This window comes from Nematostella vectensis, chromosome 6 (genome assembly GCF_932526225.1).
Source record: "Nematostella vectensis chromosome 6, jaNemVect1.1, whole genome shotgun sequence".
In the NCBI taxonomy this organism is placed as follows: Eukaryota; Metazoa; Cnidaria; class Anthozoa; order Actiniaria; family Edwardsiidae; genus Nematostella; species Nematostella vectensis.
This window is the reverse complement of record NC_064039.1, coordinates 8,557,404-8,578,222: the sequence shown is the minus strand read 5'-3', so window position 1 is coordinate 8,578,222 and position 20,819 is coordinate 8,557,404. Positions and strand designations below refer to the sequence as shown.

General features: G+C 41.2%; 1 protein-coding gene across 1 annotated transcript; it reads right to left on the bottom strand.

Annotated features, from left to right (window-relative positions):
• Positions 1-536: 536 nt before the first annotated feature.
• On the bottom strand, positions 537-20,789 carry LOC5508363 (WD repeat-containing protein 11). Its single transcript, XM_032377119.2, has 25 exons — positions 20,628-20,789; positions 17,210-17,321; positions 14,740-15,070; positions 14,121-14,337; positions 13,140-13,888; positions 12,227-12,409; positions 11,494-11,569; positions 11,048-11,156; positions 10,784-10,912; positions 10,190-10,294; positions 9,794-9,900; positions 8,591-8,705; positions 8,173-8,341; positions 6,929-7,040; positions 6,395-6,451; positions 6,066-6,131; positions 5,683-5,776; positions 5,261-5,500; positions 5,095-5,190; positions 4,926-4,996; positions 4,678-4,772; positions 4,276-4,373; positions 3,851-3,931; positions 2,113-2,177; positions 537-1,709 (listed from the first exon to the last, which is right to left on the bottom strand). Exons 1-25 carry the CDS (start codon positions 20,690-20,692, stop codon positions 1,499-1,501), a joined length of 3,753 nt encoding a protein of 1,250 aa, XP_032233010.2. The 5' UTR covers positions 20,693-20,789; the 3' UTR covers positions 537-1,498.
• Positions 20,790-20,819: the final 30 nt, after the last annotated feature.

Here is a 20,819-nt window from a genome sequence, read left to right as displayed (position 1 = left end):
ACTACGAACTTTGAACCAGTAAACTACCTCACTGAACTTCTCCTCAAACTTGACCGCCATCTAGAAGGCTTGAAGTCGAAATTTTATTGGTAAGATATTGTTACTTTATCTTCGCTGTTTCGTTTTCACTTAGCACAACCAAACGCAACCCCAACTAAAGATAAAGGGAAAAAATATCATCTTGCGCTTGCGCTCATTGCTGCGCAGACTAATTTTCACAGCTAAATAACACTTTTGTGCTTGCTCTAGCGTCTGTGTTTGTCTCACGTGAAGACTAGGCTTTACAGAGGCCCGTAGCCAAGGGGGTTTGGGGACCAGAAGGGCCGCTCTTATCAAGGGAAATTGAGTACAACTGCGAGCTGGGGAGAGCTACCTAAAGAAAACGGACCACTAAATGGGTAATAGAACTCCCCCCCCCCCCCCCCCATCCCCAAAATCCTGGCTACGGACCTGACCATAAAATGACTTTATAACCCTTTCCTGCGCATCAAGTGCAACATGTAACACTAATAGCGCGGGCTCGCGCACAATGCCAATTTATGCAATCACTTGTTTATTATATATTTCTATCACATTTATTAAGTACGCAATATACCGGTACACAAACCAAGTCCAGAGCCGAAACAAAACATATCATCACAAATAAGAACACAAAAACGTTGTCGACTTTGCTGGCCGTTTATACTAGACAGGGCCAACGAAATCGAAAAAAATGCACTCGCGCTCGACGCCCAGTACAAAACTAGTAGCAATGTAATAATATAAAAACACATTGGGGTGTTTTTTAAAAACCCGTGAAATACTTTTTAGTTTATTTAGCACTAATACCCTGTAATGCCTTTATTCTTTTTTGTTCTGGCTCGACTATTACACTTTAACAATTGCATTTTGTTGCACGGGTTTTTGAAAACCACTCAGATAGATGAAAATAAACTAAGGATAACATTCCAACAGAGTGAAAGTAGGTAGAGTTTACAGTGCGAATATCCGCGTCCTCAATTGACCGTGAAATTTGGGGTTTTTCGTACTGGGTTGGTGGAAAACGGCTGAAATGTGTCGGGCAAAACGCTTGCGTGCCGCTATTGAATTCTCAATTCATTCTTTTCTGCCGTCGTTGTCCACGATGTAGTAGTCATTACCCAAGATACAACATTTTACATTTTGTCTAACATACAAGGTCAATATCATTATTATGAATTAATCCTGAGGGATGGAGTATAGAACTATGGACGTAATGTTATAGATCCCACCATCTCTTTTTGCGGTGAGTTGAAGTTGGCACCATAAAGGGGATGGGGAGACTTAGACACCACAAACCACCACCAACGTTTTGCTGAAACGGTATTAAATTGTTTTCTTTTCTAGACGAGTGGCTATTATAACCACCCTGGAACCAAGTCTCCATGGCAACAGCAGTGTGGTATAGATTCCTTGTAATACATGCTTGCAACATGCAGCAGCCTTCCTCGGCCAGACTTCTATGGCGACACAATACGGTTTAGATCCCCTCTAAAAACTGCCGCCCTTTATCCCCTGCTTTGCTCCCGAAATACAATGCGGCCTTCCTCAGCCCCAGGCCCTGAAGATAGCGAGCGTACTCTGCGTACACATTCTCGACTAGAGAAATGGACGACTCGTCCTGGTTCAGGAAGAAACCAAAGTCATGGCACGCCTCGGCAAACAGCGCGGCGCGGTCAAAATACCTCATGCTGCAAAGGAAACGGTTGGGAGGGGTAAATAAGTGATGCATCAATAAGGGAGGATACGTAATCTACTGGTAGGAAGGACGGTAAATCCAATTATCACACATATACCTTCCCAGTGAAAAGGAAGAGGCAAAATCTCGACTAACCATTCGCCGCGCGCTACCGTGGTCACCTTGATAGGGAACTAGACATACGAGAAACGTCATTGACAACGGCCAGCTCGGCAAAGGAATGTTTCAATATGCATCAGAAGATGTGATCAGAATATGACGGAAACATATCTGCCATCTCTAAAGTTTGTGCCAATCAACACTGTGAATTTCGATTCTTAAAAAAGTTTCATGGTGACCACGGCAGCACCTTGCCTCCATCGTTCTTTGTAGCTTGCAAAACAGTAGATAAATACCTGTGTAACATCTCGAGTGCCTTGTGGAACTTGCCCAGAGATAGTAACACCAACACTGCTTTACTCTACAGGAAACGTCAAAAGAATGCGCTAAAATATTATCCGCACTTTATCTATCGCAAAAGCGTCCCACTTTGAATAAGACCCTGGCATAAAATTGTTACGTTTTGATAAGCTAGGGTATTCCTGTAAAGTAACGTTCTGATAAGTGTTAGCTAGGGTATATCTGCAAAGTAACGTGCTGATAAGTGTTAGCTAGGGTATTCCTGTAAAGTAACGTTCTGATAAGTGTGAGCTAGGGTATATCTGCAAAGTAACGTGCTGATAAGTGTTAGCTAGGGTATTCCTGTAAAGTAACGTTCTGATAAGTGTTAGCTAGGGTATATCTGTAAAGTAACGTTCTGATAAGTGTGAGTTAGGGTATATCTGTAAAGTAACGTTCTGATAAGTGTTAGCTAGGGCATATCTGTAAAGTAACGTTCTGATAAGTGTGAGTTAGGGTATATCTGTAAAGTAACGTTCTGATAAGTGTTAGCTAGGATATATCTGCAAAGTAACGTTCTGATAAGTGTTAGGGTATATCTGTAAAGTAACGTTCTGATAAGTGTGAGCTAGGGTATATCTGTAAAGTAACGTTCTGATAAGTGTGAGCTAGGGTATACCTGTAAAGTAACGTTCTGATAAGTGTTAGTTAGGGTATATCTGTAAAGTAACGTTATGATAAGTGTGAGCTAGGGTATATCTGCAGAGTAACGTTCTGATAAGTGTAAGCTTGGGTATATCTGTAAAGTAACGTTCTGATAAGTGTTAGTTAGGGTATATCTGCAAAGTAACGTTCTGATAAGTGTTAGTTAGGGTATATCTGTAAAGTAACGTTCTGATAAGTGTTAGCTAGGATATATCTGCAAAGTAACGTTTTGATAAGTGTTAGGGTATATCTGTAAAGTAACGTTCTGATAAGTGTGAGCTAGGGTATATCTGTAATGTAACGTTCTGATAAGTGTGAGCTAGGGTATACCTGTAAAGTAACGTTCTGATAAGTGTTAGTTAGGGTATATCTGTAAAGTAACGTTATGATAAGTGTGAGCTAGGGTATATCTGTAAAGTAACGTTCTGATAAGTGTGAGCTAGGGTATATCTGTAAAGTAACGTTCTGATAAGTGTGAGCTAGGGTATACCTGTAAAGTAACGTTCTGATAAGTGTTAGTTAGGGTATATCTGTAAAGTAACGTTATGATAAGTGTGAGCTAGGGTATATCTGCAGAGTAACGTTCTGATAAGTGTAAGCTTGGGTATATCTGTAAAGTAACGTTCTGATAAGTGTTAGTTAGGGTATATCTGCAAAGTAACGTTCTGATAAGTGTTAGTTAGGGTATATCTATAAAGTAACGTTCTGATAAGTGTTAGCTTGGGTATATCTTTAAAGTAACGTTCTGATAAGTGTGAGCTAGGGTATTCCTGTAAAGTAACGTTCTGATAAGTGTTAGTTAGGGTATATCTGTAAAGTAACGTTCTGATAAGTGTGAGCTAGGGTATATCTGTAAAGTAACGTTCTGATAAGTGTTAGTTAGGGTATATCTGCAAAGTAACGTTCTGATAAGTGTTAGCTAGGGTATATCTGTAAAGTAACGTTCTGATAAGTGTTAGCTAGGGTATATCTGCAGAGTAACGTTCTGATAAGTGTGAGCTAGGCTATACTTGTAAAGTAACGTTCTTATAAGTGTGAGCTAGGCTATACCTGTTGACTGGTGTGAGTGCTAGAAAGATGCTCAATCCATCGACGCATCACCTCGGCACAGTCCGGATAGTTCAGCGTGGCCTGCGACCAAATAAGAGGATTCAAAAGAAATGTGAGGCCTGCAGACTACAACAACTGGCCAATACTAAGCTAAGGGGGTAGGGGGGGGGGCTGGAGGAGGGGGTTTAGGAACCGCAAAAATATAATAATAATAAATGCGGAAATGAAAATAATCGACAGATGTAAGAGAACAAAAATATACGAAATCGGCAAAAACTGCAAACCGAAAACGCTATTGGACAACCGCTCCTAGCGAACCCCCCTTCCTCCCCCATGCTTATTCGTGACGTCTTTGTTGCCCTCGACATTCGCAGGGAGTCACTTGCAATGGGAATGTTTGTAAAAATCTCACGATTGGTTGGTACCTTAGCGAGGGAGGCGGATCTCTGCCACTCGCCATACGTCTGTAGGTAACGGCAGGCGTCCAGCCCCTTGTCAATCAAACACAGCAACTGGATACCCTCTTGACAAACAGAGAAAAATATAACAGGGACATATGTGGTAAAACAAGATAAGACTGACAAGACTTTTAGGAGATATAGAATTGAACGTCTGGTACAGCACTGATTAGTGATGATGAATTTCAATTTGATGCTTCTGCTGCGATTACAATTATGACTGTTATAGTTCGATTATTATTACGAGTGTTGATGCTATAAACATGACAGTGGCAATCCAAGACCTCTTTGCGACCCTAGGGCGTAGGTACTGTATGGTTCGACTGTTGTCTTTACAACTGTTAAGGCAATCAAACACGCTAATCTAACCAGTGAGTTTGCCACTTGCGATGAGATTTGTAGCTACTAGCTTGATGGTACTCTGTGATGCCCCAGAGGAACGGATGGTAGCCACAAGGCACGCCCTGTGGAACGACGAAACACAAATTACTTCTCTTAACTCAGACAACATCGTGCAATGCTAATAGGTCAATTCAGGCAATACATCGCTTTACTGTGGTAAGAGCGCTCGCCTCTCATCTATACTGATAAACATTCTTTTAGAGATAAAAATCTACCTTAGTGAGTCTACATAGTAATTCTCATTAGTGGCATCCGTTTCCAGGAACAACTGAACAGCACGGTCGGCCTGCAATATAACAACAAGAGCGCAAAGGGAATAGTACAATAAGATGATGATGCCTATTGTTAGATGATGATGTCCACTGATATTTTATTTGTCTGTACCTGTCCTAGCAGGACAAGAGCCTCGGCGCACTTCCTTGTATGCCCATAAGTGGATCTCTTACTGTCGTGGAGTGCTGTTCGGTCCAACTGAGCTTTCTGTAGAGACGAAGTGAGAATAATTAACAGTGCCTTCACTGTCGAGGATGGGGAGCCTGTAGTCGTGTACCTGAAATGCGTCCGTGTCGCACAGAATCTCGTAACAATTGTCCAAGGAGACAGGATAACAGCGGCAATCATCACTAGCCCCATTCTCCTCCTTGGCAGTCATATCTAGGTCGTCATCGATCGATAGTAGGTCCAGGGACCTGGAGCTGAATGAGCGGCGAATTTTCGCGGTGGCATCTGCAGGGTTGAAGAAGTCGGAGTTGGAGCGATCACGTGCGAGAAGAGGTGGCTTGTGATTGGCCTAGAGAAGATAAACGCGATTGGATAGGTTTAGTTTACGTAATAGTTTGGTAATAAATGTTACGCTGTGCTCCTTTGAAAGTGTGCTTAATTCGTCACTACCACCACCATCATTATCATCACTCCAATGGCGAATGGTCACATACTGTGTGTAGCTCATTGGTTGCAACTCATCCTCTCTACCTTATGCTGACTGCAAGACAGTCTTGCTTTCTCCCGGCGAAGATAGTGCAAGGCCACGTCCCAGAAGACCGCCTCTGCTTCATCACCAAACAGTCTGCAAAGAAAAGCGAATAAAGAGTGGTGGTTTGTTATGTTCGGGATGTGAAATTTTAAGCGTTGATAGGAGGATACCTTTATAATATTGACAATATAGTATATGATGTGCAGCGATCTCCGGCTTGACGAGAAATTCACAGTACCTAATGTAAATACCTGGGTTCCAAGCCTCATTCTCTTTCTTGAGAGATGAAGCCTGTACAACTCTCTGTGGTCATTGTTATATAAGCTAATTGTTATAGGCTAGACCGGTAAGAATAAAACAACAAGGGCTGTACTGAACGCACCTTGCAGCCAGAAGACACTTCTGAGCGGTACCCAGGGGACTCACGGCAAGGAAGCTGGCGATTGCACTAGAAACGATAAATACCACAGTGTCAGGGAAAATGGTATTTGATATAACACTAGGACAGCAGGGGTCTTTGATGTCCAGCAAATTAAAAGAAGAGGGGTCATGTTAGGGGGATGCGTATCAGCTGGACATTAAGCATGGGAAATTGCAACACGATTACAGCACTGCACTCTTCTCACGTCGTCATATAACAACGCGGTTCCTACTGAACTAGCGCTTGTCACGCACTTGTCACGTGTAATACAAACACGTCAAGGCACTCACGGAGGAAGAAGGTTCAGCTGGCGCTGGATCGATCCCGTCAACTCGTCGCTCAGCTCTCTGAAAAACAAAATTTAAACGTAGATACTGATCAACAATAACATTAGCTACCGCGGCCACCAACGCGAGTTATCGTGGTCAACAGTTCTAAGTTTACCATGCGAAGCTCGCTACCGTGGCCACCAATACAAAGTTTACCATGCGACGTAGGCTACCGTGGCCACCAATACAAAGTTTACTATACAACACACGTTACCGGGGCACAAATACATAGTTTACCATGCGATGCGCGCTACCGTGGCCACTATTACAAAGTTTCCCATGCGACGCTCGCTACCGTGGTCACCATTACAAAGTTTTCCATGCGACGCGCGCCATCGTGGCCACCTTTACAAAGTTTCCATGTGACTCGCGCCATCGTGGCCACCAATACAAAGCTCACCATGCGACGCGCACTACCGTGGCCACCAATACATAGTCTACCATGCGACACGCGCTACCATAGCCACCATTACATCGTCATTATTAGATACTCACAAATCTTGGATGTTGTCCATGGACTGCTTATCACGACCAAGCTGGTGCTGCAAGATGGTCTTCATGATGAGAGCTGATTTGGATTCCATCACGTGTGGGCACCAGATCGGGTCTACAAATCACAGGGTTTGAATACAACGAACAATAGCATACACTTGTGAATGTTCAAAAAAGCACAAATTCCCCGGAAAAAAGCATCATTTTCTAACCATGAAAATAGTGAAAATAAAAGCGAATGGAGGCAAACCTTTCCCAACCTATAGGGGTGCATAAAGGGGTGTACCCCTTCTCAGCCAATGGGGGCACACCCCCCCCCCCCCCTCCAGCCATAAAAGTGCACAAACAACTCCCCTTCCCCCATCCACAGAGGTGTACACATGCACTTCCTTTCCACAACCAATTAGCAGCCGAAATGTTCTGGTAACCAGATGAACACAACCAATTATGTACTTCCTAGATGCCTAGAGCTCCTCACTGTGCAGGTGTTGCATACGATGTTGCATGTTGGTGTTGTGCGCTATTGTTGCATGCCCGTGTTGCTTACCATTCTGATGTTGCATGCCAGTGTTGCTTACCATTCTGATGTTGCATGCCCGTGTTGCTTACCATTCAGATGTTGCATGCCAGTGTTGCTTACCATTCTGATGTTGCATGCCAGTGTTGCTTTCCATTCTGATGTTGCATGCCAGTGTTGCTTACCATTCTGATGTTGCATGCCAGTGTTGCTTACCATTCTGATGTTGCATGCCAGTGTTGCTTACCATGCTGGTTTTGCATGCCCGTGTTGCTTACCATTCTGATGTTGCATGCCCGTGTTGCTTACCATTCTGATGTTGCATGCCAGTGTTGCTTACCATGCTGGTGTTAAATGCCTGTGTTGCTTATCATGCTGGTGTTAAATGCCTGTGTTGCTTATCATGCTGGTGTTAAATGCCAGTGTTGCTTACCATGCTGATGTTGCATGCCAGTGTTTCTTACCATGCTGATGTTGCATGCCAGTGTTGCTTACCATGCTGATGTTGCATGCCAGTGTTGCTTACCATGCTGGTGTTCCATGACCGTGTTGCTTACCATGCTGGTGTTCCATGACCGTGTTGCTTACCATGCTGGTGTTAAATGCCTGTGTTGCTTATCATGCTGGTGTTGCATGACCGTGTTGCTTATCATGCTGGTGTTGCATGACCGTGTTGCTTACCATGCTGGTGTTGCTTATAAAACCGGTGTTGCATGCCTGTTTTGCTTACCATGCTGGTCCATCTGATTCATAGAAGATGTGCACGTCTTCAGCTCCAAGTCCATCACTTGAAGACAACCACTGGACTGTATGACATACGGCAAGTCGGACGCCAACCAGTCCATGTCGACAGATGGTGAGCCCTCTTTGCCGATCTTATAGCTGCTGTGTAATTCAATCTTAATAATAAGAGAACACCTAAATGAAATATTTGTCAAAAGGACCACCAGGCATCACAGGTAATGTGTGTAGAAGAAGAGCTATGTTAGTAAGCTGAAAAGTGTATATACACAAATATGTCAAGGTATATTTTGATCAACTACAGGGCATAAGTAAAATTACCGAAACTCTCTCCTCCCCCTGGTCCCATACATCCATGTCATCTTTTAATTACTGGTGCACACACATCCATTTCATCAATGAATTACCTGATGCAGGTCCCATACATCCATGCCATCATTGAACAGCACAGCGAGCTTGAAGTTCCCTCGCCCTGGCGCAAACTTTACCTTCTTGATCTGACCACGATGAGTGTTTACCAGCCTTAAGAACAAACGATCAGTTTGATAATGATGATGAGAAGAATCGTTATCAATGTAACTCTGCCTTTGTGGGTAATATTATTTAAATCCTGCTCATTACCACCATCATAGTCATTTCTTAATCTGAACTGTTGCTGACTGTTAACAAACTCATTTGTTTTCACAGCCTATTGATTTAAGTTTATGTCAAAGGAATAATGTTTGCCTAAAATGACTCATTATCTAAGATACTAAAAACTCACAGGATGTTATAAGGTGCGAAAGTGTCGATAATTAGAGAGTTACTATGGGACCTTTGATTAACAGATGCAATAGAATACAACATACTGTTAAATGTGCGAAATAATTCGCCCAATTTTCGTTAAATTGGCCATACATGTAGAACTATAAACTCGCTTTAAAAAGGTATCTCATTTTGTGTGAATTGTTTTTCTGCCATTTTTTTTTTTTTTTTTTTTTTTTTTGCCGTCAAAGCACTTGAAGTAGCCAAAATGTGGATATGGCAACTTTGAAATAAAATAGCTCTTCAATGGAACACGAGATAAAATGGGATGCCCTTTTAAAGACTGACGACTCTTGTTCATTGAATCCAGACATATTTTTTCGTTTTCGCTAAAGACAACAGCATGGTTTTGAGTATTTCGGCCCCCGACTCAACAAAATTATTTCGCAATAGAAAAAGAACACAAACAGATGCTCAGTTATATTATGAATATGAGTTTTTTTCTGTTTGCTTATAACAAAAAAACCTGGCTTCTGCATATTTTTAGCGACGGTGGTGAAGGCGAACTGTTACCTTTAAGTAGCAACGTCACCAGTTTACTTCCGGTCGATTACTGAACAATCTCCGTAATTTTTAACAGAAACGCGGAAAATATTTCAAAATTGTAAGAGCAGTGTGGCTATTTGAAGTTTCTTTGAGGATGTGACTGATAATTTAGGGCGGATAGCCTGTTAAATAACGCGGATTTCAACATATCATCTTGTCTCTTGTCGGTTGAGGTTTCCGTCGGCCCTCCGGAAGTAAACTGGTGACAATGCTGCTTTAATTGATCGCCTGTGACTATGATGCCGCATATTTGTATTGACCTTGTTATTCGTGCCTTAAGTTCCCAAACACTTAGATTCCCATCGCCATCCGCTAGCACAAGAATGTCCCCTTTCCATGCCATAGTGGTGATGATACCAAGTGTGCTCTGCCAATACACAAGTATGTCAGAATGGGAATAGCATGCATGCAGACAAGTAAAAAGTGCAGGGGGGGGGGGGGTTGCATGGCAAGAATAGTAGTAGACAGGGAGAGACAGATGACTACGGTTCACAAGCAGTGTTATATTTGTGAATGTAGTGGCTATGCAGGGCAACCAAGCTTTGTGAATAGCATGAGTCACAAAACCCATGCTTTGTAAAAATATTGGTGAAAAAATGATAACAAAATAATCATAAAATTAGTTGCGCAGTACATATGCTACGTCACATGCTTACATCACACTGGACTTTGGAGCCATCTTTGACAGTGCTTCCCTCCACCAGGAAATGGTAGAGGAGACCATTCGCATCCACACAGACAAAATGCTCCCTCAGCCAGGTCTAGAATGGATGGTTTGTTAGTAAGGCAAGTAAACTAACAAACATAACTAACAAGTACCGGAAAAGCGTCTGCAAGGTCTCTCTCGACCGCCAATCTGTCATACTAGCAAAATACAGAGCGCAAGAAAGCATCCATTTCTACCTACTGATTTGGGAAAGCTATTCCTCTCCCAATAAAGTATATATTTTTTCGATTATTTTGAGAATTCTTAAAAAAGAATAATAACAAAAGTGTTGCTAGCAAGGGTTGTTAAAGTTCAAATTGGGCTTAAAATAAAGAAAAGTAAAAAGAACTTTTTGCAGTTTTGAAAACTAACCAAATTTTACCCCAGTGACAGTATATTGGAGGTTGGCTTTTGGTTCTATGACACTTATAATTGGTGGACACTTAAAAGAGATTTAAGCCCAATGTAACTATATATATATATACTGTAAGTGTACCAACAGAAATGATTTTGGTTCTTGGAAACTTATAATTGAGTCCAATACCTGTGACTGCTGGCCTTCTGCCTGGGTTGGGTTCAGTATGTTTGCCGCAATGTCTGTTGCCCCTGCTGCTTCCATCTGTTGGGCCTGTTTCTTCTTCAAATGCTTGGAGTGGTGAGAGGGAGACCATTCCTGTGCATCCATAAAACAACACACTTAACAACAAGATAGAACCACACACTTTACAGCAAATAGCAATAGAAGGGAATGAACCCTTAGACCAGCACATAAAGGAATACTAGGAAGCGATCAGGTAGTTATTCTTACCAGAGATACAATACTAGGGAAATTCTTTGGCATCTCCTTCAGTACTGTCAGGTTTTTAAGGTCCCAAAGCTGAATTGGCTTGTCTTTAAAAACAATGAAGAGGTACTGTCTGTAAAAGAAAGCATCATTAGGCTTGCCTTTAAAGGAAGAAAAAGTACTACCTGAAATAGAAAGCAACTCAGTGCTTTCTGGGCAAAAAGAGGACCAAAAGGTTTAACAGTATTACAAGGCAATGCAGGCTACTCTATCATGACCAACCTAACAGTTTTATGAAAGCTGATGTGCACAAAGATGTGCTCTCCTACTTATGAACTTTGTGTCAATCAAACCTATGACACTTGCATGCTAATTGGCTAACTTTCTTCAAAATTTGTCTTGGTGGCCACATGACATGCCCCGTAAGATAAAATAATAATAATTATTATTATTATAAGACTGAGCCTTACTTGAGGTTAGAGACCTTAACAGCCTCTATGGTAGATTCCTCAGCTGACTTGCCAATCGCTAGATGGCTTGCATGGCCTGTGGAGGTACCAACAATGACGAGATAGCAAAATAAAATATTGCATCTAACAACACACTTTTTTCTTCATCTGCAGCCACAGACAACATTTCTCAATTGATTTTCAAATTGATAACAAACAAGATGATGGTTAACCACTGTGAGTTTAATTAATGCCATTTGCAATAGTACTTGCAGTCAGTTGATTTTACAACTCAATTTTGCAACCTCAACAAATGAATTTTGATCATTTCAATGCTTTCTAATTCTTACAAAGAACATCTGCAGATATCTCAACAGTTAGGCCTTATGGATTTGAATAAACCACTCAATATAATTAGAAAAAAAATTGTTAAGACACCTGTTTAAACACCCACACTGTTTGACATTAGAATTTTTGTCACAAGAGTGTTTGCAGTTTTGGGTGACTTTCTTTGATGGTTCGCATAGGGGGGGGGGGGGGCAATTGGGGGTCTAATTACTGCAATATCGAACAAAATTGTCGAAAATACCGCAATTCAGCAGAAAAAAATGTGCTATGAAATACTGCATCACCGCATGTTTTTTGCCCTTTTGCCACAGTATTGTTAAAAAAGGCCAATACTGCATTAACGCAAACCCCAACGTAACCCAACACTGTCACAAGTAATTCTCTCATGTATCGTAAAAAAACTAACCAGTTTTGAGATCCAGCATTTGTATTTCATTTTTGGACGAGATTCCTGATGTCTGGGACCAGGAAATAAAAGCAGAGAGTCCAGTCCAGGTGATGCCTCTTACAGGCCCTGTGTGAATGCTGTACTCTTTGGTTAAAAGTCCTGTCGATAGATTGAATACCTGGATACAGCCATGGGTATTACCTGGAATAAATCATTTAAAAAGAATCAGTTCAATTGATATAGTACAAGTGTGTGTGTATAGTGGGTATTCCCTGAAAATATACCCATTCGAAAATTAATCAGAACAATCTGTATAGAATAGGCAATCCGCTTATAGTTATAACCTGAAGTATTAAATTTGACAAATAATATCTATAAGGTAAAGTTAGTAGCTAGTGTCTTGCGCAGAGACTTTATGGCAGAGAACGTTAAATTGGGGATTGTCATCCTTTTATTTCGTAGAAAATTTTTTGCAATGTTCATGTTGTAGGCATTATCTTGTATTTATTTATTTATAAGGCTTCTACCACTATTACACATATGAAATAGCGGTAAGGTTGACACAACAGAGCACGGCTCCAACTCAAGTGTAACCTCGGTTAGTAAGCACTGTCACTGGGGGTGGTCACTGCCAGAGGGTTTATTGCGTCCCCAGTGGTTCTTTTACGTCCCTTCGGTTCAGGTTTAGTGTAGTACAGCTTGAAGAGACGGGACCTCCGGTTTAGTGTCCTTATCCGAGAAGACTGGAAACACGGGAGAATAACTTCAACTCACTTGTGACAAATTCGATTCAAGGCAGGAACCTGGAAAAATCCCCAGTTTGAGCCAGGATTCGAACCTGGGCCACAGCGGTGAGAGGCCGACGCGCTAACACACTAGGCCACCCGTGATGTGTAGCACATCAACATAGGGGCCCTGCACTAGGACTTACCAATAGCCACTAGTGGTTTGTATGAAGCCCAATTCTTTGTGGTCAGTGGAGGGCACATTACAGCACACGTGGGTGGAGCACTGATACTACTCAATAGTCCAGACATAAGAAACTTAAAGTGGCTCGCATATGGCAATGGTTTCCCAGACGTCATAAGAGGTGGGACCATATCCTCAAGAGTCAAGACTGGGCTTTGGACACCATCGCTAAACTCAGAGACAATAGGAATGGATGCCTTAAAAGCTTCTTCTGACATAAAGTCTGTGTCTGGCGTCTGGAACTTATTTGCTTTCAGATTCCAGATCACTACTCGACCATCGCTGATTACCATCGTTATGGTGCGTTCACTGATTGGGTCACAAACAAAGCCAAAAATGCGGCTGGATTTGCTGAGGCGAAGTGCATCTGACTGACATTTTGTCTCATAGATAATATCTACTGAGATGTTGGAGTCAGTATTGTCATAGTTTGGTTCATTGAAGTATGGATTTTGTGTTACTCGTCGGCGAGCACGCATGATGATGCTGCCATTTTCGTGCAGGCACATGAGGACATCTCTCTGGCGGCAAGGGATGACCTGCAGGAAGGGGGGACTGTTGCGCTCAAGACTGAAGGAGCAGATTGCTTGGTTTATCTCCATGTCGAGGATCATGACTTCACGAGGGAAGAGAGCAAGCAGGTTGTGGCAGGAGGAAGGCAGATAAGAAAGTTGTAGACACTCGCTTAGGGCTACGCTTTCTTCGCCAGGCCTGCATGAAACACACAAGTTTTAACAAGAAAAAAAATCAAAATGTCTTACATAACATAAACAAAAAGACACAAATCTCCAATTGAACTATCAAATGAAAGTCAATCTGTAGTGAGCCAAGGACTCAATCTGTCTGCTAGTCCATCTACCTATCTGTCACTTCATCATTCACCCTACCCCCCTTTTAGTCTGTGGGCAGTTCAATCAGTGGTCTATCATCTGGTCAAGTGTACCTGCTCCTTGGTTCACCAGCAGCCCATAACCTGACCCTGGCCAGTGCCGAGCGTGGGGTGCTAGTCCTACTAGACACCTGACCACTGCCACCAACAATACCACTGTTACTTGGTGAGGCAGTGCCAGAACTTGTGAGGTAAAATCTGCGGCCATTACTTTCTGGAGCTTTGTTGATGGAGAAGTCATCAATGAAAAGGATCCAGTCCTGACACATTACTAAAGACAGAACAAGTACATTTAGTGAAAGATGACAGAGGTGCTCAATTTTCTCTCATTTGAGTGACTAAAAAGTCACACATTCTCAACAACTCACTTAGAAAAAAGAGTATGTGATAAAAGTTCTCATATGGAAAAAGTGACATCTTGATGAAGCTGCTGGTGAATACCATTATCAAGCAGCATGTAAAACACATCATCAACAGCAACTCAAACAAAAAAACTTTCAGGCAATTTTAAAGGATCGATAAAGGCTTACAGTTTGTAAACCTGTTAGGGATATATGTAACCTTAATAAAGTAAGAAAACAATGCACACAAACCTGTTAGGGATTCAAATAGGGAAGTTTGACAAAAAACTTAAATAAACATATTGAGAATACAAGTAAAATAAAAAACTCACATGTGACATTTGATGGAGAAAAAGGATCAAATGCAAAGCAAATGAGATTCTCTTGAAAGGTCTTTTTCCACAGTTTGGTGCCAGTGTCGGCATTCCACAATATCATGGATGAAGGAGCATGTAATGCCACCAGAAGGTCGTGACAGGCATCCTGGGCCCCAAGCCACTCCAAGTCTAGGATTGTCTTACTGGGGCTGTCTATGAAGTCAGCCACTGCCTGCCCTTGTGCGATATCCCACACAATGATCCTACCAGAAGCATCCCCTGACGCTAGTCTAAGGGTGTACGGCGATGCAAAGTCATGGTGATAATTCTCTCTTCCCCATTTTACCTGGAAAGAGAGACATTTGAGAAATTGTGGTTGAAATAAAAGTTATCCACATAAACATAACATCAAGAATGAGAGAAGGATATATCCTTTCACATACCCTTCTAAATATAAAACATGATTACAAATTAGGTATGTATGATGCAAGAAGCATAATTAACTGTATTTATCATGAAATATTGCACAGACATCACTGGAGTCTACTGATCACCTTTGTTGTTACAAATCATCAAAAACCATCTTTAGAAAACTTCCAAGGACAACTTTCTAAAACGGTGTGTACTAGGTATAACCATCACAAAACAAAGAGCAATAAAGATCTATAACCTAACCCTTGTGCAAGGAGCAGGGTGTGTATCAAAGTTCTATAACCTGACCTTTGTGCAAGGAGCAGGGTGTTTATTAAAGACCTATAACCTACCCTTGTGCAAGGAGCAGGGTGTGTATCAAAGTTCTATAACCTGACCTTTGTGCAAGGAGCAGGGTGTTTATTAAAGACCTATAACCTACCCTTGTGCAAGGAGCAGGGTGTTTATTAAAGACCTATAACCTACCCTTGTGCAAGGAGCAGGGTGTTTATTAAAGACCTATAACCTGACCTTTGTGCAAGGAGCAGGGTGTTTACTAAAGACCTATAACCTACCCTTGTGCAAGGAGCAGGGTGTTTACTAAAGACCTATAACCTACCCTTGTGCAAGGAGCAGGGTGTTTATTAAAGACCTATAACCTACCCTTGTGCAAGGAGCAGGGTGTTTATTAAAGACCTATAACCTACCTTGTGCAAGGAGCGGGGTGTTTATTAAAGACCTATAACCTACCCTTGTGCAAGGAGCAGGGTGTTTATTTAAGACCTATAACCTACCCTTGTGCAAGGAGCAGGGGTGTTTATTAAAGACCTATAACCTACCCTTGTGCAAGGAGCAGGGTGTTTATTAAAGACCTATAACCTACCCTTGTGCAAGGAGCAGGGTGTTTACTAAAGACCTATAACCTACCCTTGTGCAAGGAGCAGGGTGTTTATTAAAGACCTATAACCTGACCTTTGTGCAAGGAGCAGGGTGTTCACTAAAGACCTAAAACCTACCCTTGTGCAAGGAGCAGGGTGTTTACTAAAGACCTATAACCTACCCTTGTACAAGGAGCAGGGTGTTTATTAAAGACCTATAACCTACCCTTGTGCAAGGAGCAGGGTGTTTACTAAAGACCTATAACCTGACCTTTGTGCAAGGAGCAGGGTGTTTACTAAAGACCTATAACCTACCCTTGTGCAAGGAGCGGGGTGTTTATTAAAGACCTATAACCTACCCTTGTGCAAGGAGCAGGGTGTTTATTAAAGACCTATAACCTACCCTTGTGCAAGGAGCAGGGTGTTTATTAAAGACCTATAACCTACCCTTGTGCAAGGAGCAGGGTGTTTATTAAAGACCTATAACCTACCCTTGTGCAAGGAGCGGGGTGTTTATTAAAGACCTATAACCTACCCTTGTGCAAGGAGCAGGGTGTTTATTAAAGACCTATAACCTACCCTTGTGCAAGGAGCAGGGTGTTTATTAAAGACCTATAACCTACCCTTGTGCAAGGAGCAGGGTGTTTATTAAAGACCTAAAACCTACCCTTGTGCAAGGAGCAGGGTGTTTACTAAAGACCTATAACCTACCCTTGTACAAGGAGCAGGGTGTTTATTAAAGACCTATAACCTACCCTTGTGCAAGGAGCAGGGTGTTTACTAAAGACCTATAACCTGACCTTTGTGCAAGGAGCAGGGTGTTTACTAAAGACCTATAACCCACCCTTGTGCAAGGAGCAGGGTGTTTATTAAAGACCTATAACCTACCCTTGTGCAAGGAGCGGGGTGTTTATTAAAGACCTATAACCTACCCTTGTGCAAGGAGCAGGGTGTTTATTAAAGACCTATAACCTACCCTTGTGCAAGGAGCAGGGTGTTTATTAAAGACCTATAACCTACCCTTGTGCAAGGAGCAGGGTGTTTATTAAAGACCTATAACCTACCCTTGTGCAAGGAGCAGGGTGTTTATTAAAGACCTATAACCTACCCTTGTGCAAGGAGCGGGGTGTTTATTAAAGACCTATAACCTACCCTTGTGCAAGGAGCAGGGTGTTTATTAAAGACTTATAACCTACCCTTGTGCAAGGAGCCACATGCAGGTCAAGAACCTGGATAACCTGCATTGACTTGGGGTCAAAAACCACAACATGGTTATGACAACCATATGCTACCACGGACTGCCAGCCCCTGGGAAAACAAGAATCAACAAGAGAATTAATGAGTTGAAATAATTGTTATGTTACTTCCTTGTAAGAAAGCATGAAGAAAAAATACACAAAATGAATAATAAATTAATTATTTTACCTTTAAAAAACAGCTAACTCTCCACAATTGTCAAAGAAAAATGCTTCAAATAGACTAACCACCGAAATCAACCACCATACAATAAATCAATGACAGCTGATCATTGGAAATCAATCAATATAAGTCATCAAAAAATGCTTGATTATTCACAATTGGTATTGCCAAACCATCAACTATCACATTGATTGACAATTATCTAAAACAATTTGCATCTATTCACAGTGATTGTTTTTTTTTTAAACAATATTTACTTACAATTATCCCAAGAGCTATAGGAGCACATCAAGGGGACTTTTGTTATTTGTTTTACAGACTATACACTCAAGGTCGAACACGAATACGTACTTGGGGGTTACATGAGAAATAATAATCAATGAGAAAACAATTGGTATCCATTATGAAGGTTTGAACTGCAGCAAAGCATTTCAAGTTCCCCAAATTCCTTCGTCAATTAATGCAATGGAGGTGAACAGCGAAGAACATTGAGCAGCAAAACGAGGGCATTCAAGAAGAAAATTTAAGACACCTCTCTAGAGACCCCACAATTACATGAAGGAGAATCTTTACAATTAATCATATAAAGGTAATAATTCAGACCACAATGTTTTAAACGTAATCTAGTGTGTAAAATAGATGGGTATCTTTCACCGAGGTTAAATAACTTATTCACCTCTAGTTTATTAAATGTGTTTCTTAATAATACGTTTTTAAAAGCAGAAGTTGAAATGCTATCGCGAGACATTTGTGGTATAGAATTCCAAAGAAAGACAGTAGAATATAAGGAATTTTTTTTTTTATTTATCAGTACGCACATAGGGTAGACTTAAATTAGTACTGTTTCTAAGTAAATAAGTAGAAACTTGACCTACAGAGGAGGGACAGAGGGACGCAGATAAGCTGGCGCCAGCCCGTTTACCATTTTATACATTAAAATTAACTTGTGCATTTCTTCTCCGATCATTCAGTCTCAACAAGCCGGCGTCATTCAGAAGGGCACTTCTATTAGTACCTTTCACTGCTCCAGTAATTAACCTAGCAGCCTCGCTCTGTAGACTTTTAAGTAAACCCGAATCACCCAATGTACACCCGTCCCATACGACACTGGCATATTCTAAATTAGATCTAACGAGGGGTTTGTATAAGGTTCCTAGTGTTTGTCTGTAAAAAACAAATTTCAAACATTTTGGTGGATTTTATCACTACAAAGTGATACACCAAGATGCTCTTGCGATTCGATGGCTTCAATGGCCTTGTTGTCCATAAAAAGATCGGGATGTGATAGTTTGTCCTTCTTCAAAGAAAATACCATAGATTAAGTTTTTGAGGAATTCATAGTGACCAACCATTTATCAGCCCTGGCAGAAATTGTCTTTAAATCGCTGCTCAACGTAACAGCTGTCTGTTCGGGAGTGGAAACTTCCTCAATAAGAAGAGTATCATCCGCAAAAAGGAAAGCATTGGATTTGAGATCCTTAACAATATTGTTTGTTTAAATTAAGAATAATAAGGGACCAAGGATGGACCCTGAGGCACACCAGCTTTGATTTCCTTCCAAGACGAGTGGGACCCCTCAATCATAAATCTCTGCTTTCTCTCATTTAGAAAACTTCTAAACCATTTCAACAAAGTTTCCCCAATACCTAACTGCTCGAGCTTAAACAATAGCCCAAAGACAGAATACCCAGAAGCGAAACGGGACAATAATTTTCTTTTAACTGTCGGTTATCACGTTGAAACAAGGGAAGAACATTAGCCAATTTCCATTGACTAGGAGACTGACCAGTGGACAAAGATAAATTAACCAGGGGTGTTAGTGCGTTGGAAATACCCACGGTACATAACTTCAATAACGTATTGCTAATACCATCAGCCCCACATGCCTTTGCGACGTTCAAACAATTAACCAGGCATGTTAGAGCATTGGAAATGCCCGAGGTACATAACTTCAATAACTTATAGCTAATATACCATCAGCCCCACATGCCTTTGTGTCGTTCAAACAATTCATAGTTTCTACAACTTCTCTTCGGAGACAGAAATATCGGTAAGAATTCCCAGACCCTGTTAATGAGATTCATGGTGGCAGAACCTTGGTGATTGGTGTTAATTTCTAGGATAAAAATAGCCAATTGAAAAAGGTCACAGCTACATTACCCCTCCTGTCAGAGCTTTCTGTGTCTGCTTGTTTCCTTTGTTCGCAGAAAGCTCTGCACAGAAGGGTATAGCTACAGGGGTACCACAATATTAAACGGAGGGGGATCATCGTCAGGATTTTTTTTTAAACAACCCTAAAAGATACTAAAGTGGGCGTGGTTAGGCATGAATTTACCCCCTAAAAGATCCCTCAAACCAATGTTTGTGATTTTTTTGCTGGTTAGTGATCTTAATTGATCTTGACTGACACATTTTAACGCTCTTTCATGAGCTGCAAGTTAGATGAGCGATGGCTATAATTGCACCCTAAAAGATACCGAGTTAAAAAATCTGGGCATTCTCATTTTCACCCCTTAAAAGATACCCAAGGCTCCAAACTTACACCCTAAAAGATACGACGACGATCCATGTCCGATGGATATAGGGAGTACCCCCCTGGGGTAATTAATAATATTAAAATCAGTGATTATTATCAATTTCATTTGATTGTGATTAATTATCAGTCTCAATTAATTATTCTAGTATGTGCAGTATCTATTTGAGTAGGGTTCAACTTGGTTGTTGCGGCAAATCATGTAAACCTTTTTCAATAAATGTTGTCAGTGCTAATGGCAAATAATGGCAATTGGCAAATGGCAGTTTTACGACCAAAAGTAACCATGCGTCTCGAAGAATATGGATAATTAAAAAATATATATCCGTATAAGGTTAACAATTATTGGCTTTGATATTGCTGGACTTTATTTAACACCTTTAATTTTACAAATGATTAGTACCCATAAGCCATTTACCATTCGCACTGACAACCTTTGTGAAAACACAACACATTCATAAGATAAGTAAGTAAGCTAGGCTTGAATAAAGTAAACATACATACTTAACTGTAACTAAGCTTAATGTATTAAAAAATTATATTACTTTCACAGTTTCCTGATCAATCACTCTTCTGTGAGTACTGATTCACAACAATGATACCATAGACAATGCTGAAGACTTATCAACGATACTAACACGACTCAAATTGTAAATACCTACCAATCACAGGCCCCTTTATTTTGTGCATGTAGCGCCCCTGGGATAACCCTCGGAGACAGTTTCATTTTCCGTACAAATCAGTCGAGCTATCTATCGCACACAAGATCAGGTTTATGTGTCGCCATATTTACCTCCGCCTTCTTCCTTAAGGGGACGACCGCTAGTCTTAACACAGGAAGCCCATGACCTAGT